General features: G+C 47.8%; 2 protein-coding genes across 4 annotated transcripts in view; both read left to right on the top strand.

Annotated features, from left to right (window-relative positions):
* Nucleotides 1–323: 323 nt before the first annotated feature.
* LOC146237658 (myeloid-associated differentiation marker homolog) lies at nt 324–1,477 on the top strand. The gene has a single exon (XM_084685999.1). It carries the CDS (start codon nt 324–326, stop codon nt 1,263–1,265), a length of 942 nt encoding a protein of 313 aa, XP_084542125.1. The 3' UTR covers nt 1,266–1,477.
* Nucleotides 1,478–3,097: 1,620 nt separating this feature from the next.
* The window catches only part of LOC146237657 (testis-expressed protein 2-like), a 28,819-nt gene continuing 6,881 nt past the window's right edge, over nt 3,098–25,035 (top strand). For 2 of the 3 annotated variants that reach the window (XM_084684926.1, XM_084684925.1), the window contains exons 1-8: nt 3,108–3,328; nt 3,849–3,982; nt 16,640–18,254; nt 20,013–20,213; nt 20,530–20,896; nt 21,134–21,384; nt 21,601–21,759; nt 22,385–22,484. In XM_084684926.1, coding sequence (XP_084541052.1) covers nt 16,668–18,254; nt 20,013–20,213; nt 20,530–20,896; nt 21,134–21,384; nt 21,601–21,759; nt 22,385–22,484 — 2,665 coding nt within the window. In that variant the 5' untranslated portion in view covers nt 3,108–3,328; nt 3,849–3,982; nt 16,640–16,667. Of the gene's footprint in view, nt 3,329–3,848; nt 3,983–16,639; nt 18,255–20,012; nt 20,214–20,529; nt 20,897–21,133; nt 21,385–21,600; nt 21,760–22,384; nt 22,485–25,035 lie in introns of all 3 variants that reach the window. The other variant, XR_014740518.1, reaches the window with a different exon arrangement.

Raw genomic sequence — 25,035 nt, 5'->3', positions numbered from 1 at the left:
TCGTCGTAAGTGTATCCGTTGGTTGAACAAGCTCTGGTAGACAATTTGAAACCATTTTGTGGGATAGCTGTGCTTCCTTGTATCTACTCTCCTACTCAACTGTCGTTGTGTGTAACAAACTTATTTTGCAGGGGCCCGGGATTTTGTCTTGCAACATTTTTGCCTTTTAAACAAATTGCACAGTATGGACTTGAACATGCATGCTTGATGATTAAAAGTAAAGATAAAAGTGATGATTTTTTTGGGGGTTGAAATGGCAGCAAGGTTCCTCATATGTGTAACATCCCTTACAGGTTTGGAATTGGTCCATAACCTGACCTACCATGCCCGTGATCGTGCTGGAAGCCAGGGACTTCACCAGCCCTCTGTCTCTGGTGCGCACCTGGGCCCTTCTGTCCGGCTGCCTCACATTCAGCCTGGTGGCCTCCCTGCATGCCCCCGAGCGGCCCGCCTCCCTGGATCCCTCCGATCTGGCCCCCCTCTCTACCTTCTGGATCCTCTGCATGTTCACCTGGTGCCTCTTCTTCGTGCTCACCCTCCTCATCCACGTCCTCAGCGTCATCCAGTTCCACAGCCTGATCCCCGTCTCCTGGAAGAACCTGACCGTGACCGTGGGCGCCCTCGCCGCCCTCATGGTCCTCAGCGCCTCGGTGATCTTCCCCGTGATGATCGTGGACCACAAGGTGGCGGGGCCACGCCATGTGGTGGCCACGGTCGCCTCCTGTCTCACCTTCCTGGCTTACGCCTCAGAGGCCTTTCTCATCCGGACCCAAAGCCGGGAGCAGAGAGGCTACATGGCCAGTGCCCCCGGCCTGCTCAAGGTGCTCCAGTTTTGGGGAGGATGTCAGATGATCCCCCTGTTTGTGGAAGGGGCCCGTGGAGCTTTGCTGGCCGGAGATGGGGAAGACATTGCTTGGCCTTGGAGTTGGTGGCAGCTGTGGGTGTCAGGTGTGGCGTACGCCCTCTGTCTTGTCATGTCCCTGGGCACGGTGGTGGTGGTCCTCGGGGACTGGGCCGGGCGGTGCCCCGTGCCCTTCGACCGCCTGTTGGCAGGGTTCAGCCTCATGGGGGTTCTGCTCTACGTGGTCGCCACCATTTTGTGTTTTACCCGCGTGCTGAGGCTACCGACTCTCTGTAAAAAAAACGTCCGCTCCTGCCCAGTGCAGGTTGTCACGGAGACGGTGGTGGCAAGTGTGACGCTCTTGGCCTACACGGTGGACCTGGCCTTCTCTATTAAACTGCTGCGAGACAGAAGTCACCCATGAAAATATACAGCCTCTGTAGATCCACTCTACTTGGATGGTTGCACACTCCCACTGTACCCATTGTGGTCACATCAAGTGCATTTCTATGAAGTATCTCCAGATGTTATGCCAGGTGCTTGCGTTGTCTTGTCTTATGAATTTCAGTGCCCAGTCTGACCTTGTGTTGTTCTGTGTACCTGACAAATAAAAGACTTGAACAGATACTATCTATCTACAAGGGCTCTCCAGAGTTTGTGTAGTGAAGATTTATTTTTGTAAGCGGAAATCAAGATGGAGATCACTGAAATGACCAAGGTAATGCTTTTGGTGTCCAACCATTTTTTACATTCAGTGCCATTACTATGGATGAACATAATGTACTAATCATTTTTAGTGTGCATTTTAACGCAATATGTGTAAATTAAAAGGTAATATCGACTTTGGGATGTTCATATATTTGATTTTGATTTTTTTAAACAGTCTTTTAACATAGTGGCCACAATCCAAGTAGAGTAAACTATGCCTATACATGTCTACTGATATGTAGGTATATATACATACGTATATATGTGCATATTTAGGTAATTACTTGTTGTTTTAATTTGTAACTTTATTAATCATAACTTAATGAGTACAAAATAATGTAGCATTTATGAACCATTACAAAAATGCCTAACTAGTAATAGATATGTTTATTTAAGTAAGATATTGAAAATATGAATTGAACTGATCAGTTAGGGTACCACTGAACCCCATCATGATAGGGAGGAAATCTCACAGCACAGTTTGAGTTTTGGGTGACACGTTCTCACGTGAAACTAGATTATTTATTTAGGCTACTTCACCTCAAGTATGTAACCACATACAAACAACGCAAGGCTCACGTAACGTGTCAGTTCACACCTTTAGCGTGTGGCTGTTATTACTGAAAGACAAGTTGTAGACCAAGAGGAAGGAACATAAATTACTTAACTGGGATCTGAAATCTAACAATGTATTAAGTCTAAATACATTTTTGTATAGTTTCAGTTGTATTATTGTAAAGAAAAATGCCTATATAAATCTAAATATTTCAAATAATGCACTTTCTTCAGATTACATTCCAGAATCCAGAGATTTTGTTTGTTGACGTTAACTAACTAGAATCGTTGAATTCACGTTGAGAATGGCAACAAGTTCAATTTGTTCTCACTAGGTGGCGACACTTACATTGCTAAGCAAACAAACATTCCAATCAGTGTTCCACTAAATTTGAATGTATGCTTTTTAAAATGTATTGGCATTCACTTGTTATCTTTGTGTTGTTACACTCTGAACAAATACATATATTATTAAAACAAGGTTAGATCCCTCTTCCAGTCCGTAATGTGCTTTTTGGGTCACCCTTTTGGAATCCTTTTCAGGTCAGATAGCATGTATGATTCCAAACAGTTGAAGAGGGTTCTGCCCATGGGATACTGTAGTATCCTTTTGGTTCTGGGATCCTTGCGAGAGGGCTATTCTGTTGCAAATGGTTCTCTCTACATTTATTGAGTTCGCTGTGTGTGAATCTATCTATGTGACGTTTCAAAAGAGTTGTGCTGTGCGTGATACACTATTGATGAACACATAAACGATGGGATCTAGGCTACTATCACATTCATCTTCGCAATTAAGATTTACATTATAGATTGGGAAGTACTGACACATTAGGTATATTTTCTGCAATTACACACATGTACACATCGAATGAGGTCGTTATGATGGCACTGATTGGCTTACTAAGTGGGAATCAATCCCTGAACACGCGAGCAGTTGAATCTATCCATTTATTCAGCTTATCGACTTCGATTGCTCTAGCCTTGGGAGACTCCAACGTTTTCTCATTCAGGAACTGTCTGTCGTTCAGCAGCAGTCAGCTGTCAACAGCTATGGTCAACAGGCTGAGCAAGAATCAAGCAGCGATCCACGACATACTTGGACCTGATAGCTAGCAAACCATTGCAACGTTTTGTTATTGCCCTGTAAAATTCAACCTGTCCTCATTTAGCGGAGTTTTTTTTTATCGAATTCAAATCATTGGCAAACAATGATTCGAGGAAACAGTAAGTTAAGAGAGCGCTTTTTATGGAAAACATCTCGTTTATTTGTGAGTTGGTAGTGAAAGTGGCGTTGATTTAAGTTGTCCGTCAAGTCTGAAAGTTGTTTTACATATTGTATGTATTTTGTTCATGATTATCTTGGTTATCTTAATATAAGTTATCGTAGTTAGTTCAACTATCTGAACATGAAACGTATGTTTTGTGAGTTGTTTGGGGCAAAGTGCTAAAACCAAACATTGCTTTAGCTAGGCTAGCTACATCAGTAGCATCATCAGCTAGCTAGCACTCTTAACGGTATATGCATAAAAGTTTGAGTGCTCATCATGTCACGTGCAAACAAGATAATGTTCCCAGTCTCAAGCTTGAGTTGTAAGATTGCTTTGAAATGAAATGCCCCACTTCAGAAAAAGGGGCCATGTGGATAGTTACCCAATTTACAATACATTCCCAGCGAAATAACGACATTTTTATTTCACAAGAGTTCTGGGTGAAATTAAGTGTTTGTGTTTGTCTTTCTGTCTAGTTATCTGCGTGACCCTGCCCTAATCATTCTAACGAACCAGTAGGCAGGATGGACATGTGAGACTGGACTTCCCAGCACATGGTCCGAAGCAAATGCTGAGACAAGGCTGGCTTGAATGGCCCTGAGCATAGAAGGTAAGCACTTTGGCTGTAAATTTGAACTGATTATCGATTCCCTGTGCCGCCCACAGCTGACCTCTGGGAAAGAGAGAGGGAAGATAAGTGGTGAAACAGACAGCGAGAAATGAGAGGAAGGGAGGGCAAAAAGCTACCGGGAGAAGGAGAAAGTGAGGAGAACCTGTGCAGTAAGAAGTAAGAAAGGGGGCAGGATGAACAGACAACCTCTTTAGGAATGGGCTTCACACTGCCAGGAACAAACGCTACTCTAAATACACTCCAGTAGGGAAATTCAAACATTTTCACAGCCCATAAGCAAGAGGGCAACAGGCTTCTACCATTTCAGATGGGAAGGTTCATTGGAACCTCTTGGTGCCGTCACCACTGCATGCCTGGATGATATTCTATGTAGCCGATTGACCTTGTAAGAGTTCTAACCGTTGATGGTATTGCCGTGAGGCAGTAAGTATTCCTAAAGATTGCCAGCCTTGAAGTCATCTGAGGCCCTAGCTCCTGACATCCTTGAAGTGGAAACTTCCTGGTATGGTTGATAAAGGCACACTGCATAGGAGGTGTTGGTGTATCTCTATGGAGATGTGTTGTACCATGGAAAGACAGTATTGTGGCCCTTATGGAAGTTCACAATCCAAAAGTAACTGTACTAGGTTATTTGACTGGTTTGCTTAAACAAATTCACCACATGGAAGATGCTAAGTGATCTTAGCTCTTTGCATAGTAGCTTCATACGTAGCGCCGTGTCATCCAATAAAACACAGCAATTGTACACTGGGTCTTATCGATAGGGATTGGGTGATTGTTGTTTGTGGTCTCCTGAAAGCAGGATGTGACTAAATCCATGTGTGCCCCCTCTTCTAATCAAATGTCACCATGGCAACACAGCCTTTGGGTACAGTTCCATAGTTAACGATACACTGTCAGTGGCACCTGCTTCAGACTTGAGACCATGTCAAGGGTCTTTCCTCTTATGGGTCCAATGTGATGAACAGACTGTACCTTCCCAGTTTGTCCATCCTTTGTGCAACAGAAGGACTGGAATCTTCACCTATTTGTGAAACAGCTCAACGCAGATCATGGATCAAAATCAATCCGAGAAATAGTCTAACCGTTTGAAATGGTGTGTCGATCTGTCATTCATGGAACAACAAACCCATTGGATAGAAACATGTGTGACTGTGGTAGAGAGAGGGTGAGATGAAGACCTCCGGTAACACCTGTGTGAGAAGTAATGGAGTGACCAGAGTTCCATTTTAGCGTCATGTAAAGCAGAAGTTACTTAGCATACCATCTGTTTGTGAGACAACGGGAGGCAGTTGCAAAAAAAAAAAGCAACCCTCCACTTCCTGGTGGGTATGGGGGGTGGTGGTTTCCCCCTAGTTGCTGTGGTGATCAGTTACAATACCCACACAGATGTGTCAGACTGACAGCGTCTTTTAGTTTTAGCTGCCACATGACAAATACATGTCACACCTCTGCAACCCCCCCCCCCCTCCAAAAAAAAAAAGCACTATGTTATTGTAAAACTAACTTCACATGATCAAGCTTTTGCGATGCAGCGGAACTGGTGTGGGACTCCACAGTGCAGAAAACGATGTTGTAGGGACGAATTGGGACAGCCACCCATGATTTACATTCAGCACTGTCGAACATGAAACTGGGAAACATGAGCTCAACGTGGCTTATCAAGGTTTTCTGTTCGCTGTAAGGATTACACCATGTTGACTCGACACCTGTTCCCAGTTCTGACTCACTCGTGGACCTCCTAAAGTGAGTTTCTAATCTCTTTCTCTCTCTTTTTCTTGCTGTCTTTCTCTCTCTCTATGGTGGTGGACTAGGCTATTTATAGCTCAAGCGCATTTCTTTTCTCATGCCTGGTTAGTCAGAGCGTACCTAGCCTTTAAGCTACTCATTCAGGTAGCTGCATCTCCCCTCTAGTTAGTACTACCTACAAAGCTTCCAACAGTTCCCTAGAGCAACACATTGAGCAGTCGACAGCTGGGTTTTATGACTGCGTGTCGTGTGATGGGTCCAGGTTAAGAACCGACTGTATAGAGACTGGGGAGGGGAGCAGGTGTGTCAGTGAATCAAGAAGGGGAGCTGGAGGTAACCCTAGCCCTCCTAACTGATAAGGAACAGCTGGGACAGACTCCTCCGCCTCGCTTCTGCTGTTTAGTCAACATTTAGTCAACGGCATCAGATCCAACTGCTGTATTCCTTCCCTCTAGTTAGATGGCTGAGCGGTGAGGGAGTCGGGCTAGTAATCAGAAGGTTTGCTGGATCGATTCCTGTCTGGATTGGAACTCTGGATAAGAGCGTCTGCTAAATGACTAAATGTAAATGTAAAAGGCTGTGTCCTTGTGTCAAAGGATCAGGGATATTTTTCGAGCTGTCACACCATCAGAGCCGTGAATCCTTTTTTTCAAATCTGTATGTGAACTATGCAGATATGACTCTGATGTCTTGGTTCTAGTGTTACCTGTTCTGAAATATGCAAGAATGTTGCTTTCTCCTTGTCTCGTGACAAACTTGACTCAAGCTGACAGCGGGTTTACACTGGTAAAATGAATGCCGAGCTTACTGAAGAATCCTCTCGTCAACAACAGGGATTTGTATTCAATTATTAAGACGCAGTGAATGGGTTGTTCAATTAGTCTCTCACATTTCACACAATACACCAGCACACACAATTATCTTCCAGACCATGCACAGTATATAGGACAAATAGGATGTATTTACAGATTTGTCTTCATTTTACTTCCCTGAACACCATTGTCACCTGTGTGTGTGTGTGTAAGAGAGAGAGAAAGTCTTCGTTACTGAACCGTGTTTACTTGTCAACTTGTCAGCCATCAACCACAACACGCCATTGTCAGGTTCTGGAGCCATCTCCTTCCTGCATGACAAGCCCTATCCATCATACCATCAACTCCACGGGGGACCATCCCCTGTTTACCATGGGAACAGTCAGAGGAGGAGGGACTGCAGATAATCAGTATAGCCTAGCCTGCATATATGCTTCCGTAGCTCTCTCTCTCTCCCTGGAAATTGAGATTGTGGATGAGCTGTGTTCTGTATGCCGGGGGTTGGTTACGAGCCCAGAAAAGGCTAACTGAAATAGAAACGTTTTAGTCATGGCGGAATCCCACTGGGACGAGTTCCGCTCCTGTTGTCGGGATTGGGCGTTGTGATGCCTTGTGCCATCAACCATTTGGACTTCAGCCACCCTTCGACCCCCCCCCCCCCTCCCCCGAGTACAGAGCTGGCTCTAACCTGAGTGATTAGCCAGGGACGCATTTGTGAAGTTCAGCCCGTTTCAACCCCGTTACCTCCCCATTATCGATTGTGGCGCTGCAGCACTATTAAAAGTGGGATTAGCAACTCCTTGACTTCATTGGTTTCTGCTATATACAGCCTTATTACCAGTAAACCTTCAGGGGACTATTGATCTTAGCCTCCATCTGAGCTTGTTGCTCAGGTCTTGTTTACAAGCTCGCCAGGTAGGGTGGTTCAATCTCACCGCCGCCTTGGTTCGTCGGTTGTCCATGTTGGCGTAGCTTACCTCGGCAAGTGGTGGAGGAAAACCAAATGAGTTCCGACAGGTAAGGCTGTCAGGGATGTGGCACACGTAGCCAGCCAGGTCGGAGGGAGGTGTGTGCGCGTTTTAATTTCTCCGGAGTTTAAATCTGCTTTGTTTGCGTTCCGCTCGCTTCTGTAAATGTGTGTGTCGTGGGCGCACGTGTCTGTTAGATATGTAGGACAGACACCTCGGTGGAGTTGGTGGAAGAGCCCGATGGATGCAGGGCTTCTCCAGATGCTGAAGTCTGTTCAGGTGGATGGACCCTTTGCCACTCGATGCTAAAGATGCAGAGCACAGCAGGAGATTTCACATCTAACTTAGGTCATCACAGGTGTGCGGTTACCCAGATATTCACGTGAAAAGTCACGAGGGAGAAAGGAGCAAATCCGATCTATTCAAATACTGCGATGATGTCTGAAAAAGGTGATGTTGTGCCACTTTGGTCGCATTCCTATAAGTTTGGTTTGGTTTATTATAATTGTTTCAGTCAATAGACACCTTCTCTCTTAATCCTCAGATTGCACAATTACAGACTTTGATCATCTCAATTCCCTTTCATGTTGCCTGCCTGCTGTAGCGGTGTCAAAATACGAACCCAGAAACCGATCCCTGTGTCTAAGTTCTGCAGTTTTGTCACCTCGATAGCCGCGTAGCTCATTCAAATGTAATGCGGCCCCGTTGAGGAAGTGGAGCGCTTAACTGGAGGAATGCATTATGTAACACAAGTGACAAGTATGTGAGCCAAACTCAACGAGGCCTAGGCCCTATGTTGTTCAAAATGACATCAACGATAAAAGGTTTATTATTGTCATTATCCCTCAACAGCACCTGCGTGTTTTTTTATTTTCATGTTTCAACAATACTTCACCAAGTTAAGAGTTCACCGTCCAGCAACTCTGAACCCGTTAAATGACAAGGCTATAATCAGTCAGTATTGGAGAGAAATCAAGAGGGATCCCACACATAGTCCATGACAACCATCCTAACCGTATAGCGATGAGAGAGATGTGCAATTCCAGATGTACTGATGTTTTGGAGGGATCCTGAAGAGGTAGAACAGAGTGTTGTTTTTCGGTGTTTCTGACATGCAGACAGCTTGGATGTGGCAGCATATGGTCCAGGCTATTACAGCAGGCCAGGAACCAGGACTGCTTACCTGAGGGGGAGACCAAGATGTCTTTGTCTTTTGTCTCACACTCCCAGTGTGATGTTTAAAAAAAAATGTAAATCTCTCACTATCTTTGTCAGTTTATGTCCCTCTCTCTCTCGCTCCATTCTCTAAAACAGTTAAAGATAATGGGAGCGATTCAGAACGTCAGGTCAGATTACATTTTTAAGGACTCGCGCTTCCAACTATTTTGGGTAACAAAGCACTCACTCCAAACACGTTTTCCCAGTTCCCTGTTGTTACCACCCCAAAGACATCACCGTTGGCACAATGCTTCCCTTGTCAGAAAATGTCCAGGCAAGGAATTGTTTTGACAGACGTTTCTTGTTTATGTCCTCACACATTTGCCTACAAGACTGCTGTGCACACGGCTAAATGTATGTTCTCAATATCACAATGGAGTTAAAAATGAGAAGCCGGTGCATCTATTAAGATGCGTCTTCCCCTGACTGTATCAAACTGGCCTGATCTGGCCCCATCTGACACACAAACACAATCTCTCTGACCAGTGTGTCGACTGAGACACTCACTCACACTCACACACACACACACACTCACACACACACACACACACACTCACACGGCCTCCCCATCAGGACATGCTAATTCATTCTCACTTATGCTCTCTCACACACACACACACACACACACACTCTCTCTCTCTCTCTCTCTCTCTCTCTACGCTAATTAGCTCCTGACAGTAAGTTCTCTGTTTCTGCTCAGCAAAACAAGCAGGGGCAGAGTAGACACTCGCGCACACTTGGGCATATGTTTTTATTACGAGCGTGGGAGTGTGCGCGAACTGCCGCGTGTTCTCGAGTTTATAAAGTGCGAAAGTCAAACTGTAGCTCCCTGGTGTGTTTACCACAGTAGAGGACAGTGTGTGGGGGAGACAGGCCTGAACCAGATTGTGTGCCCCTGTGTCGTTTGGTGGTTGTTGTCATGGTTTGGTTTCGTAAGCAGTGTCCCGTATGGAGAAATGACTGCTTAAACATAACTGAGCCATACCAAGCAGCAGGATCAGCCCATGCTAGTCACTACATTATAACCAACATGATGCGAGGCGATACCAAAAGGAAATGAGTCTGCATTCCTGCAATCAAGTCAGGTTAGTATAACTTGTCTCTTGATAATTGTCTCTCCTCTGCAGCTCAACACAAGCGTGCGTGCGTGCGTGCGTGTGTGTGTGTGTGAGAAAGAGAGAATGTGGGAGTACGTTTATACAGTTTTCACTTCCCATCATTTCTATCAATGCCTGTTGTGCAAGTTGAACTGCATACTTGAAGTCAATGACACAGGGGTGAAACCGGTCTGTTTGGGACCCAAGTTGATATTATCCATGAACTCATTATGCTCTGCTCTCTCTGTTGTAATTTCTATTGCAAACTTCACTAGCTATTTTTATACACAAGCAAAACACACCACTCTCTAGTTCATCAATCCATTCCATTTATAAAACAGATGTCTCCCCCTCTTGTACTTTTGCTGTATGGGATTCAAGAACTGTCTTGGACATGCGCGCGCACACACATGCACACATGGGTTACTCTCTGCCAAGACGATGTTAGCCAAGCCTTAACAAAGCATGTTTCAAGCTGAAACCGCTATTTAACTGTTGCATCTTTCTCCAATGTAATCCTCTCTTTCCCATACTAGTCCACGTGTGTACGTTGTATGTGTTTGAGCGTGTGTCAATGGTATTAGCACAAAGGCATTTTGATACCCAACGAGGACTAGCGCCCACCATTTCACATAATTGGAAAGATTATGACTTCACATTTTAAACCCTCCCCCCCCCCCCCCCTCAGTTTTAGAGAGAAACTGGCGCTTCTGTGAGCAGTGGCCTGGAAACGTGTTGGTATTACAACATGTCGCACGCCGAAAAAAAATAGACACGCTGAGCTGTCGACGGAAAAAAGGCAGCTACAGACATTTATTTTGATTCCTCCCACCTCCTCAACCTTGCGGTGGTGTTATCTTAAATACCATGCCAAATTGACTTTTCAAAAGGCAAACCACAAAAAGTACCGGCACACACAATTAACCCGCTGTGATCATCCATTGGTAATGTAGGTTGTAGCACTTGTGTTGGGATGTGGGGGTGGGGGTAAACATTTCCAGAGAAGGGACTTGGGGGCTTGTTAGAGTTATCTTAAAGGCAGTGTGTGTGCATGTGTGTGTGGGAGGGGGTGGGGGCTATTGGTGAAACAGTGTAAAATGTAGTGTAGGATTATTGCTAATCCTTGCCTAAGAAACCTGGGCCATGTTTAAAGGGCTAGGATTACATAATGTCTCCCACAGGGAAGGTGTGTTGCCCCATTAAGAACAGAAGCTACAGTAGATATGGTAAACAAAGATGTCGCCTCTCTTGGGCAAGGGAGTTTGACGGTAGGGTCTAAGTCCAACTGGTATTGACAAAAGAGGGAGGGTCTAGTGTCCAGTGAAGGTCCCTTGCTAAGATATTCTTATAGAATGACTTCATTAACTTGTTCCTCTAAATATGTTGGTTCTTCTGTGGCAATTCCTGAGAATCACACACAATGACTCCATTGTACTGTCCCAGACTCCCATCTTGCTGCGTTCTTTTTGTACTTCTTTTTCCAGTCTCTCCCTCGTCAATTTTTCTATTTGCACCCTCAATGCAGCCAGAATAATTGTCATTATTGTCGCTTGCTGTTTGAAATGAGCAGCGTTTTTGACATTCGAGAAGGCTGTATTTCGTCCGTCCGTCCCCCCCCCTTCCAGCAGTCTGCTTCTCTGTAATTTCAGATGGCAGCTCCAGAGGATGACTTGCAAAAATAACCGTCCCTGACTATCCGTGAGTGAGCTACCATGGAAACGATACATTTATTTTCAGACCTCGAAGATTCAGACCCTCCACCATCAAAGGGTGGAGGAGCATCACCACCCGAGATGAAAAGACAAAGGCTGCTTCCCTGTCTGGAAAATCAACCCACCTTCCTTTTGAAGAATGATATGGACCAATTTGGCTCAATGTGTGTATTGCACCACTGACATCCTGATTTGTAACCCGGCTAGTATTAGTGGCCAACCTGAAATGCAGTGAACCTGCATTTCTCATCAATCTTTTCTGCTCCTAATTTAATGGTACTTTATTTATCCCAGAGGGAACATTTTGATGCGGGAAAGAATAGGGAACCATTAATACAAACGACTGTAGACAAAACACAATGCAAATGAAGAGAACTATACAAACAAATACTAATTATAAAACAGGCAGGGCTTTTACACATGGAAAAGCACCTCGTTCATACATAAGATAACACACGTATGTACCCAGCAATTGAATGCTGGTGATACACTGGCAAATCATGAATGTACAGAACCATTTCACACAGACACACAGGTGTTCATGTTACGAGCTGACAGGAAGCAGCACTGGTGGGTCTGATAACTGGATGTTTTCTTCCATTTCCTGATTTGGTGTGTTAGAGTCAAACCATGTTTTTCCCAACAATATGTAGGCTTGACCATGGCAACTTTCACTGAAAGCTTTGTTGGTGTGAGCAGTCCTAGGTTGTAGATAAGTCAACTGGCCATCTTTTTATCATTTATTTTTTCAACGGGCTATCCTTATCATTTTTATAGCTTCCCTGCCATTTAAAATAGCAGTTGGGAAACCCTTGACCTGGCATCGCAGTTGTATTTTGCAACCTTAACCACAAAGCGATTCAAGGTGCTAGGAGACCACAGTCTAAACTCAGCCTTCACGGTTCAAATCTAATCAATGAAGGATGGGAAGTGGGTTTATCGTGGACTTGGCATGACTTAGGGTTACGTAACGGTCTGAATTCGAGTTCTGGTGAAAGCCAAAAACAAAAGCTGTGTTGGAAGAATGTTAGTGGTTAGTCAGGTCAGCAGATGAGGTGTGTGTGTGTGTGTGAGCGTCTTTCCACATGACTCATACATAACACCATCCCACTGGAATAAAATGTCATTAACAACGCAGCATGACTCAACTGCAGCCCAATTCTGTCTCCTACGCTCTCCCTACCACAGGTCATGGTGACTTTGCCACATTCCCTCATAGAGATTAATCATAAATCCCACCCTTCTCGAATCACCCTCAAAGGCCAATGGACATCCGACTGTCTGCGACAACTCGCCACACATGTAGAAGTGTCCTCCGGCGGTGCTCAGTGTGGGTGAATGACGAGCTGGGGAGAGTTGTGAACAAATCCCTGATGAACGCGTAACACCAGATCTAATGAGCGCTCTTCGCCACGGTAATTAGCGTCATCGGCGTTCGTCGGATCTCCATGGCTCCGCGCCACACTAGGCTCACTGTGGCGCGGAGCACTTGGTGCACAGAGCGAGGGGAGGGAGGGGGACACACAAATAGAATTGTGCTTTAGTGTGTACACACACAGACACATAAAGTCACTATCTAATAACTACAGGACCGTGGGAATAGACCACTTCAGCTCAGGGTGTTTTATATGTATTATGGCTTTTACATACACACACACACACACACATACACACACTCGGTGATTGTCACATCAGTACAGGATTGTGTGAAAGTTGTGTGTAGGTCCTGACTAAGCTCTTTATAGGCTACATGGATGCTAATGAGGCCTATAACTCTAGCTCACAGGCGCAGCGCTGTAGAATGGCCTTATTGTAGCCTTGACCCAATGACCAGCCGGGGACAGGGATGTGGTTGGCTGACTGACTGACTGTCTGACCAGCTTACTCGTGACATGTCACCGTGGCCAGCACCACCCCAGTTTTTGTCTGACCCAGCGAGGATGCTGATGTCCCCACAGCTGCCAACCAGTGTCAACAACTTGAGCAAGAGCTTATCAGCCAATCGTTAAAGGATGACCTACAGTACCAGTCAAAAGTTCAGACAGATTTGAAAATGTGTCTGAACTTTTGACTGGTACTTTATGTTCGACCTCTGTGAAACGTTTTGAATAACAGTGACCCTGCTTATCACGGTTCTATATGCTAACAGTCGAGAAAAGTGTAAAGATACTGGCTCGCAGTAGTAAGAAATAAGTCCCCCCCCTCCCAAAAAAAAATCCAGTCCAGAAATCAATTATTTCACATCACTTTTATCTACTGCAGCGACACACACACACACACACACACAGAGACATTTGTTCAGTTGCAACTAAGACCGATCTATAGCACAGCTATCTGGCATCCTGCTGAGAGGATCAATTATAAATGAGACGGATCAATGAGGGTGAGGAGGATGATCCTGGAGCGGGATAGTCGAAGCCTGCTCCTGCAGGACGGGGGACAGGGGGTTGGGGAGGCTGGGGTTGGGGAGGCTGGGGTTGGGGAGGCTGGGGTTGGGGAGGCTGGGGTTGGGGAGGCTGGGGTTGGGGTAGTTTGGTGCTATACACCTGCATTGTCATGTGTCTATAACAAGGTCCATGTTGGATGTTTTTTATGGGGAGAGATAGAGAGGGTGATAGAGCACTGTCAATGTTTAGTTCATCAGCATCGAGACTGTCCCGATTCATTATTCTGTCTGGTCTCTGCAGTTGCATGTCTGCATTTCGAGCTTGTGCTCAACTTCTCTTTGTGTTGTGCATGCACCACTAGTCACAACCAAAAAAAAACCTTTTGACAGGAAGGATTATTGACGATTCTAATTACAATTACACAGGTTGTATTGGTGTCTTATCAAAGCCCTTCAAATTTTAATTCAACCCAATGGTTAGCTTCCCAACCCCATTTAACCATGGTAATCTGCCGGTGAAAATGTTTTAATCAAACGTTGATTAAACGTCACGCAAGAACAGACACGTTGCGAGCTGTTTTCAGTCAAAGACTTTTGAAGCCAACTGCAGTCATAATGTAATTACCGCTGCGGAAAGACTTTCATGTGTTTTTTAATGGCTGTGGAGGACAATCATTGACATGGGTTAGAAGTGTTAATGGCTTTTCTGGTGGGAAAAGGACATGTCACCCCCCCAAAAAAAAATATGAATGCGTGAGACACTCATTTGCTTCTCTTAAAATGTTAGTTTCATGTATTTTCACCCCCAAGAACCCATCTCCTTACTGTAGCTTGTTCGTCTCTCAACTTCTCAAAACATGTTCAATGTTGTCGACCCTTTCGTGCTGTTGCCCATTTTTCTCCCCTTTTTGTTTCACGCTTCATTCTGCTCAAAGGGGTTGTACACTGGACCTTGTATGGGCAAACTAATTGGCTGAGGATGGCTTTAAGTGTTAACCCAATCCTGCCAGGTAAGCGGGAATTTAGCCCTACTTAAGCTCAAGGCTTGTTCAAGTCACCCTAGTTTCAGGTGAGTAGCTATGCCAAACAGAATGGTGCCCTGGATCAAATGGAGAGGTTACATCATGACAAGGTGGTGTTGTACTGGCTACTTTACGCCACCCCTCTTCCATAACCTGTACAGCAGGAAGGTCTGAGGTACATGGTACTGAATTCCGTGCCGTAAAATCATAAAAACATGTGACGTTTGAGGTAAGCAAGGATATTTGTATAGACATTGGTGGGTCGAAGGTGGATATGTCATTGGTAATCCCAGTCGTTTTTTGCGTGTGCACGCACAAAGTGTATTCCGCTTCCTTTGTAGGTGTGTGTGTGTGTGTGTGTGTGTGTGTGTGTGTATGGCATCTGGAAAATGTGGGTCTCTTATGGCTCTGCAGTCTTTTTTGTTGTTGCAAGAACTGTGTATCTACATATCTGAATGTGTGACAAGCGGGTGAGTGGCAGGCTGGGTCTGTAATCACCGGCTGCTTGGGGTTCTGGATGCCTGATTGCTGCCAACCTGCTGGGAAGCCCGATGCAGAACGAGCCCAAAGAGACAAGCAGTGTGACATTCTGTCGACACCCACACGCACTCACACACGCTCACCTCTACACACACGTGCACGTCCCAATGCAAACTCCAGACACACCGAAACGTAGGTGTATACGCTCATACACGTACTGTTCACACCAACTGTCTCTTTCTGGGGATGGGTAATGGACCCAGGGATTCATTCTCTTGCAGTTATGGCAACTCCACTTCAGTTGCTTCCAGGAAAAGGATTTTTTTTTTTTTTTTTCTTTGAGGCATTGTATCTTAGCATGTCGTTCCCCTTATCTCATTCAGTTGTTTCTCAATATTGTCCTTTATGCCGATGGTTAATCATATGCACACAATCTATAGAATCATTTAATCAATATGACAGTGCTGACATTCAGTCCATACCTAAATCTATATAGACAGCAGGATCGTATTTTAACCTTATCCTGGCTAATAGCTAATCCCCCATTTAGGCATGTTTATCCAAAGCAAAACCATGGTTTGTATAACATGGGCACCTCCCTTTCTGTAAATGCTATGGCCTCTCCAGGGAAGGTCTCAGTGGCTTAAATTCAATAAACGTTCATTGATTTGGCGCTGCTGTCTAGAAAGATATCACTGGGGCCATCTCTTGACAGTGCTGTACTGCTTGGCTTGATTCAGTTAGCCACTAAGTAATAGTAAATGTTTGATGATAGTCTAGCATGTTCCATGAAGTTTATACTTCCTTCCTCCTTGTAGTAAAGTGTGTGCATCAATCCATCAGATAATACTCATTCCTTAAACACACTTGAAACTATTGTGCACTGTAAGCCTGTGTGCTGGATGTGGTTGAAAATGATATCATCTTTAGTTTTGGTAAATTGGTTTGGCATATAGGTGTAAGGTTTTAGTTTTTTTGACGATTGATCATTGTAGCATGACATTTAATAAGCCTATACATTTTAAGAACAGTTCTATTTGTGTGTGAACTTTTTTCCCCCCATGGTAAGTGTGACCCCAGTGGAAATGCCCAATGACCTTTTCGTTTTTACAGTTTTAATGTAGGGATCCAGGCCATCATGTATCACGTTATACCCCGGTGTTAACCTCTTTTTCCTGCCTCTCTCTCCTAGACTCTACCCCAGCAGGAGCATCACTGCGATGACCAGCCGGCACTCCAACAGCCATGCAGACAAAGCTCCTCCCCCAGCCGCACGGCCCCCCGCCCCGGCTGTGCCTAAACTCCAGGTCCAGCGCTCGCTGTCCAGAGAGACGGTCACCATCCACTTCTCCGCCCTGGGGAAGGAAGAGGAGGCGGAGGAGGAGGAGCTGTATGGAGCGGCTGTGTCCTCCTTTGCCCCACCTCCTCCCGTTAAGGAGGAACCCTGCGTTGTGACGGCCCAGGAGGCAAGCGAGGACTTGTTCGAGGGAACAGGGTTGGAGTCCCCGTCGGACGTTGCCATCATGCCCGTGTCATCCTCCACTGTTTCTCCCATTCCCGGTCCTCAGGCCTCCACTTCTGCCTCCCCTAGTTTTTCTACGTTGCCCAAAGACCAGAACAGCACAGCACCCTCCCTTTCCTCCAGGTCTACCCCAACCACCTCCCCCTCCAGGTCTGTAACGGTCCCCTTCAACGAAAAGCCCTTCAACCTGGTCAAGTCTCAGTCTTCGGACATGGAGCCTTCTTCCTCTGGAGCCTCCTCCTCCGTTCGCCATCGTCAACTGATGAAGACTTTGGTCAAGTCGCTATCATCTGACACCAATCAGGACTCCTCTGGATCCTCCTCCTCCTCGGCACCCTATTGGCTCTCTGAGTCTCGCCTCAACCTGCAGCTCTTCAAGCAGTTCACTCAGTCCCGTGCTCCCGCCGCGTCAGTCGCCGGCACGGTGGACTCCAAGACGGCTCCCTCCTCCCCGCTCACATCCCCGGACACCCGCTCCTTCTTCAAGGTCTTGGAAGTCGAGGCCCGCATCGAGGACACCAAACGCCGTCTCTCAGAGGCCATCTACGAACCCATGCAGCTCCTGAACCGCATCAGGGGCGAAGACAGCAGCGGCGGCGGCGTTTACCGGCCCAAAGTGCTCTCCTCCAGTGCCTCGGAGCTCTCCAGCCTGGCGCCCCTCAACAACGGCCTCTTGGAAAGCAACAATAACAGCTACTGCATCAAAGAGGAGGAAGGGGGCGAGTGGGATGCCGAGAGCCCCACCAACGAAGCCTCGGGCCAAGCCGACTCGGCAAGCCTGCCCGACGCCAAAAACCCCAAGCCCCCCTCGGGCTCCATGTCTCTAGCCCTGGACAAGTGTTCCATGTCCGCCCTGGCCCGGCAGGAAGACGAGGACTACTGCATCCTCTACAGCGATGACTTTGAGATGTGCACAGACACGGAAGGCGTGGATGCCTCGGATCGGACGGACGACACCGCAACCGGAAGTCGGGCCAAGGCTCCTGCCAGCGGTAGCACGGAACCCTGCAGCGAAGACGACTGGGACGAAGAAGAACCGGACGCCAACATTCCATACTACACACTCATGTTCCTCACCGCGATGGTCTACGGGTTCCTCGTGCTCCCTCTGCCCACCTACGTTGGGGGAATGCTGCTAGGAGTTGGCCTGGGGTTCTTTCTGGCCATCGGCGTGGTGTGGCTGGCTGGTCCGAAGCCCTCCGGCCATGGTTTCAGGCATCCCAGACACCAGGGGGAGCTGTGGAAAACGGCCCAACCGGACGTCAGAGAGCCGAGCCTCTTCAAGGTTAGTCACTAATTCTCCTCTGAACCCAGAATTTATCGAGGCATATACTTGGAAGGAAATTACTAAGAGGTCATTCAAAGTCCGCGAGTTTGTTGTGACTTCAGAGAGTAATGGAATAGTTGCCCAGATTGGCCCTTTGAACAACCTTGACATTCTTCAAGAACAGAAAAGCAGTTCCCCCCCCAGATGCTTTGATAACCAATGCAAAGTAGACCCAATCTCTTTAGAAACCGACAGATCACGCTCAATGTCTCCAAAAGACCATCAACATGAATAAGGGGCTTTAGTCCGCCTCCTCTTTCATCAATCTCTTTCTTCAGCCTTGTCTATTATGTTGAAAGCAGGCGACGTTAGTGACATCCAAAAGTGCCACATAGTGGACGGACGGCACAGCCCAATTCAAAGGCAATAGGGCTATTAGGGCATCAAATAAGGCTGTTCGCGTCTCTCGTCTCTCCCTCCTTTTGTTGTCAGAGGGCAGAAAAACAGAAGGAGACACTCTGGAGGTGACGTGCTTGATCGCCTCTGTCAGTGCAAATGGGCAATAAATTACCTGAGGAAACCAGCCAACCGGCTCATTTAGACGCATTAGCGCTCAAATGGATTTTGAGACTGACGGCTGTATTTTATTAGCAAAGCCTGTTAGGCTACTCCTTTGTCCATCACTAATGTTTGAGCTTAGCATTAGCTAGGCTGTCTGTTCAGTCCCGGGGGGGATTCAGTCGGCTAGGCTGTCTGGTCACCCCACGTTCACTGGCCGCTTTTCAAATGATGTCACCGCTCAGCGATAGCAGGGAAAAGGCCAGTTTGGTCTGTTGTCTAGCTTGACCTCCGTGCCTGATTGAGAGGGGAAAACATCAGCAACCGAATCCTGAGCTTTAATACAGACATATCCACTGTCTTGGGTTTTGCTGATTGGTCAAAGGAGAAGGAACAGTTATGTACGTAGAATAGACTTTGGTCCGGACCAGACAGAACAAACTAAGGGACTGTATCTCCTCTGTTATAATCATCCTTATCTTTTCTTTTTTTTTCTCCATCCAAGTTTTTTATGCTCTGTTGTTGGCCAATCCCTCTCTCTTTCATGTCTCCATCTCCTCCCTCCTCCCCTCGCTCTTATTGTTCTTCATCCCTTTGTTTTCAATCACATTTCCTCGGCTTTACTCTCAATTTCCCTCTCTCTCTCTCTCTCTCTATCTCCCTGTCTGACCGGCGGAGGAATAGTCCCAGCATATCAAAATGTCCTGCAGCTGATATACTGTACACACACGATAACACATCTCCAAGGCCTGCCTGCTGTTGCAGGTGGCTAGGTTTCTCATATTGCGTCTGTCACAATTTTACAAGCTTCACCAATCTATCGCCCTGGTCCTTTTGAAGAGTGTAAGGCGACGCCTGTGTGAAATGCAGCTATATATTCCCAATACGGCCCTAACCAACCATGCAATCAGGAGTTTATTAGTGTGCGGAAGGTGGGATCAAAGGTCCAATCAGTCACGCAAATGTATAGACCAGTAAATAATATCCACCACCTGTAGTGGAGTGTGTGGTGTACAAACTCTTTCCAATGAGATGCCCAATTGAGACAGGTCATGAAACTGGAACCCCCACCACATTGGAGGGTTCCATAGACTAGTCTGTCTGGCATGGAAACTTGCTAGACTAGAGTATATTTAGTTGACAGAGCAACTTCATAACCCAACCCACCTCCGAAAGTCCATCTTTGGTACCGCGTAGCAATAACTGTTTTCTTCCCAGGGCTGGATGAATGAGATTGTGAACTATGACCCCGAGACCTACCATGCCACCCTGACCCACTCTGTCTTCGTGAGACTGGAGGGCTCCATCCTGCGCCTGTCCAAGCCCAACCGGAACATTCCGCGCCGCGCCACACACAACGAGCCTAAGCCGGACGTTACCTACATCAGTCAGAAGATCTACGACCTGACCGACAGCAAGGTACTGTGTGTGTGTGAGTGAGTGTGAGAGGGAGATGTGTTTGCATGTGTCTTGACGATTGGCTGAGCGGTGAGGGAGTCGGGCTAGTAATCAGAAGTTTGGGGTGGGCTGGATCGATTCCCCACCGTGCCAAAAATGACGTTGTGTCCTAAATGTAAAATGTAATGTAAATGTATCCTGGCTATGCCCTTTACATGATTCAACTAAATCCATAAATTGTTCTCGTCTTCATACCAACCATTCCGCCAAAGCAACTGCCCTCATCATACCCAAGTCTTCATCCTAGAGACCATCTCTTTGCCACGTCTCTCTCCAGATCTACCTGGCGCCTCACAGCCTGGCCAGGAAGCGCGTTTGGAACAAGAAGTATCCCGTCTGCATCCAGCTGGCCAAACAGGACGACTTCATGTCCAAAGCCGAGGGCGACCACTCCGACGCCGCGGACGACCGCGCCGCGACCGCGACCTCCGCCGACCGGGGGGAGGGAGCCGGGAGGGGCGACGGGTCGAGACGGCCCTCGGCGACGCAGGAGGGGGGGCGAGGAACCTCCAGCAGGGACCTGACCCTCTACCTGTTCGGGAGGACGGGGAGGGAGAAGGAGGAGTGGTTCCAGAGGATTCTGCTGGCGTCCAAGCCCAAGACGGACATGAAGAAAGCTGCTAGCGTGGTGGGGTCCAAGAGCGGTGGGTGAACACCTTTCTATTGTGAACGAGTCGTTGATGAATTGATTGATAAGATGATGGATCCATAACGTGCGGAAATGTAGGTGCCTCAGCAGGCAGAGGGACAGGCGAAAGAACATCCGATCCCATCGCACATAACCTCGCATCCAAGCTGGAACCGTCATTTCTTCGAGAAATGACTTCAGCTGAACACGGGAGTGTAACGCTTTTTGTTCCCTCTCCCTTCCCCTCATCCAGCCCTGACCTCCCACAGCCGCAGCAGCAGCCGGGGCAGTCTGGACGAGGCCCTGGCCTCTCTCCCCAGGACCAGGGAGTCTGCTTCTGGCAGTGCCAAGCTCAAGACCCTGCTGGACTACAGTCACTACATGGCCTCCCTAGTGCCCCCCCAGGCTGGCAGCCCCACTGCCAACACTGCTGCCGCTGCTGCTAGTGCTGCTGCCAGTCCTCTCACCCAGAGCCCTCAGAGCAGCCCCGGGGCGGGCAAGAAGGTGCCCACCTCCTCCCAGTCTCACTCTATTGCTCTCTCTCGCTTTCACTCTCTCACTTTCACTCTCGCTTTCACTCTGTCACTCTGGCTTCTTGCTCTCTCTCTTTCCCTCTCTCTCTCTCTCTCTCTCTAGACTTTTCTTAAAAGAAGTATCCGCAAGTACTTTTCCACAACCGTTCATTGTCTCTGTCTCACTCGCCGCATCCCCCCCCACCAGTTACCCAGCATCCCCGCGGTGGTGACGTCCGCGAAGGAGGAGGAGCCTGTCGCCTGGGTGAACGCGGCGGTGGGCCGGGTGATCTGGGATTTCCTGTGTGAGCCCTACTGGACCGACATGGTCTCCAAGAAGATCCAGATGAAGTTGAGCAAGATCAGGGTGAGTCAGCACCTAACCTTTGACCTGTATTGACCTCACCTGCTTTACAGAGGTCCGGTGTGTGTTTATGGAAAGGGCAGAGCCTGATGAGACCGTAAGCTCGTCGCTAGCATTGACGCAGGGAAGTGCACTCGTGCTACTGTAGTTCCGAGGCTTGGACAAGCAGCCTGGAGAGGGAAGAGAGATGGAGGAGGAGCAACAACAAAAAAAGGACAATCACGCCTCACGGTCTAGACCTTCCTGTTGCCCTGCAGGGACAAATGCACAGCCACACGCCCGCACTGCAACCAAAATGTCACCCTCCCCCGCTGTGCAGCGTCACACCGCAGGACCCAAGGACGTCCCGCTGGGCCCTGGGAGAGCGGGTCTCATCCCCGCCTCTCTCTGTCCGCTCTCTGTTTGATCCCTGCTTCATGTCTGGCCATGTCGTCCTGAGCGTCCGTCCGCAGGACAGCCGTGTCCCCGGGGGGGGGCCGCCAGCCCGCCCGTCATCTGGTCGTCTCCGCTCGTCAGCATAGGAGGACTAGCCATGGCATTCAGCTGAGAAACGGGGGCAGTTGATAGCGAGCTCTGTCTGTGCGCGTGCGTGTGTTTAGTTGACCCTGAGCCTCTCTCCCTCCCCCAGCTCCCCTACTTCATGAACGAGCTGACTCTGACCGAGCTGGACATGGGCGTGGCCACCCCCAAGATCCTCGGAGCCTCCAAACCTTCGGTGGACCACCAGGGTAGGAGAAAGAGACTCGCACACACTCACTGAATGACTCGGAACACTCATTTCTGCACACAAACCAACAGACACTCACTCCGTCCGTCACGCTTATTCACACACACAGACACACATGCACTTAGCCCAGCCTCCCACAGTGCAGAGTGCTATTACGGTAGCAGGGGTAAATGAAACTTCACACCTCCCTATCCCTGCAATTTGCCGCCTCTCCTCACAAAGGCGTGACATACTGGTAGGCAGGGGTCTTATTAAGACTCGGAGGCTTGTCAGAGCCAAGCTGGGCCCCGTGGGTGTGGGTGTGTTGCCCTATTGATCCATTCATCAGGACGCCACCTGTGGCTCAGTGTGAAAGAGATATATGCACGCACACACACAGTGAGACTCATGTTAGAGAATGGGGACCAGCTCTTTGGTTTAATGTAACTACCTGTGGGTTGTGAAAGCGTCAATGACAAAAAGGAAAAATGCCCGCCTAACTCGGGGTGTAAATATATCTCCTTCTCTCGCTCCATCCCTCCTTTGCCTCTTCTTTAAGTAAAGAGTACCAGGCTGCAGGAAGGAAACACTTAATCACTAGCTACATTCCAGTTGGAGGTAATTTCCGAGAGCTTTTCTCCCCGCCGGTTTGAACTGGTTCCCCATGCATCCGTAGTGGTGTGTGTGTGTGTGTGTACCGCTCGACCCAGTACGCAGACCAGCTCGCAGGTCGATGTCACTGTGAAGTGTCGTGCTAGTAGTAAGAGGAACGCCTTCGCCTGTGGACCCTACCCTGGGCAAGAAGGCTATAGCGGCGTCACGCCCTGTAAACGTGTGTGCTGGTGCTGGTGAGTCTGTCTGTCTAACGAGTCAACAGTTCCTGTCTCATCAGATTACAGAGCTAGCGTGTAGGAAGTGAGTGCCAAAACTAAATGCAGTATCCATAGAGCTTGAAGACCGGTGATAACGTGTACTTTATCACACAATCACAGATGCGAGCCCACACACGCGCTCTCTCTCTCTCTCTCTCTCTTGCTCTCGCTCGCGCAAACACGTGAACATATCAGTTTCACACGCTCAGAACTTCCCTCCGGGGGAATAAGATGTGTATAGGTTGCACAACGCACAACTTAACGTATCATATCACACACCGAGGCTCTTGCACATGCCGGCCTGCCCCTCTACCACGTTGTTCTGACGTTTGTGTGTGTGTGTGTGTGTGTGTGTGTGTCTCCTGGGTCAGACCTGGTTGTTTGTCTTGTGACTTGTCCCCTCTGCCCTACTCTCCACGGTCCTATGACTAATGCCATTGAAATACTGGGGGATCTGTGTCAGCTGTGTGGGTGAGCTGCCTGAATGACCTCTGCTCACGCAGCAAGGCTAACAATGCTCGAGAGTCACTCACGACAACAACATTACTGACAGCACACAGCCGGGCTAAACAATGCTAGTGTCGCTAACGACAACAACATAAGTGACAGCACACAGCCAGGCCAAGAATGCTCGAGAGTCACTCACGACAACAACATTACTGACAGCACAGAGCCGGGCTAAGAATGCTAGTGTCGCTAACGACAACAACATTAGTGACAGCACACAGCCAGGCCAAGAATGCTCGAGAGTCACTCACGACAACAACATTACTGACAGCACAGAGCCGGGCTAAGAATGCTAGTGTCGCTAACGACAACAACATTAGTGACAGCACACAGCCAGGCCAAGAATGCTCGAGAGTCACTCACGACAACAACATTACTGACAGCACAGAGCCGGGCTAAGAATGCTAGTGTCGCTAATGACAACAACATTAGTGACAGCACACAGCCAGGCCAAGAATGCTCGAGAGTCACTCACGACAACAACATTACTGACAGCACAGAGCCGGGCTAAGAATGCTAGTGTCGCTAACGACAACAACATTAGTGACAGCACACAGCCAGGCCAAGAATGCTCGAGAGTCACTCACGACAACAACATTACTGACAGCACAGAGCCGGGCTAAGAATGCTAGTGTCGCTAACGACAACAACAACAACACAGGAAATGTGGGATCGATGCTGAGAACCAGTGTCTCCCTGGACCGCTATGCTAGCAATGCTAGCACACAGTCACCCTTGGGTCGGCCCAAAACCCTCCCGATGTTATGCTAACAACAACAGTTGACAGCATTGACACAGATATGCTAAGTAAAAACACAACCACAAGATTTGTCACCGAAGCCCTGGAGTTACGCTGTAGGGAACAGGTGTGAGCAAAGCAAACAACCGAACACACTTGCCACAAATGAACACACAGACACACACACACCCCTGACAGGAAATCGTTCTGAGAAATGACTAATGAGACCAATAATTATTGCAGATACACAAACATAAAAAAATTGGGGGCAGCCTGGAGTGTTGGGGTCAACTTGGAGCGGTGGGCCACGCCCACAGTCCAAGAGCACCATGTCTTGGGAAAGAGAGCAATCTCTTCTGCATGTTTTTTTTGTATTGGGGTTCATTGTGGAGGGAAACCCATGTGATCCCACGGAGAACACGCAGAACCCCACACAGAACCTCACGCAGAGAGGC

The sequence above is a fragment of the Hypomesus nipponensis genome, chromosome 21 (genome assembly GCF_054491055.1).
Source record: "Hypomesus nipponensis isolate SF chromosome 21, ASM5449105v1, whole genome shotgun sequence".
Classification (NCBI taxonomy): Eukaryota; Metazoa; Chordata; class Actinopteri; order Osmeriformes; family Osmeridae; genus Hypomesus; species Hypomesus nipponensis.
The sequence above is the reverse complement of the archived record's forward strand: the minus strand, read 5'-3'. Positions and strand labels throughout refer to the sequence as shown.

Excerpts from the sequence above, each read along its gene's own strand:
- LOC146237658 (XM_084685999.1), top strand. The coding sequence starts at position 324 with ATGCCCGTGATCGTGCTGGAAGCCAGGGACTTCACCAGCCCTCTGTCT.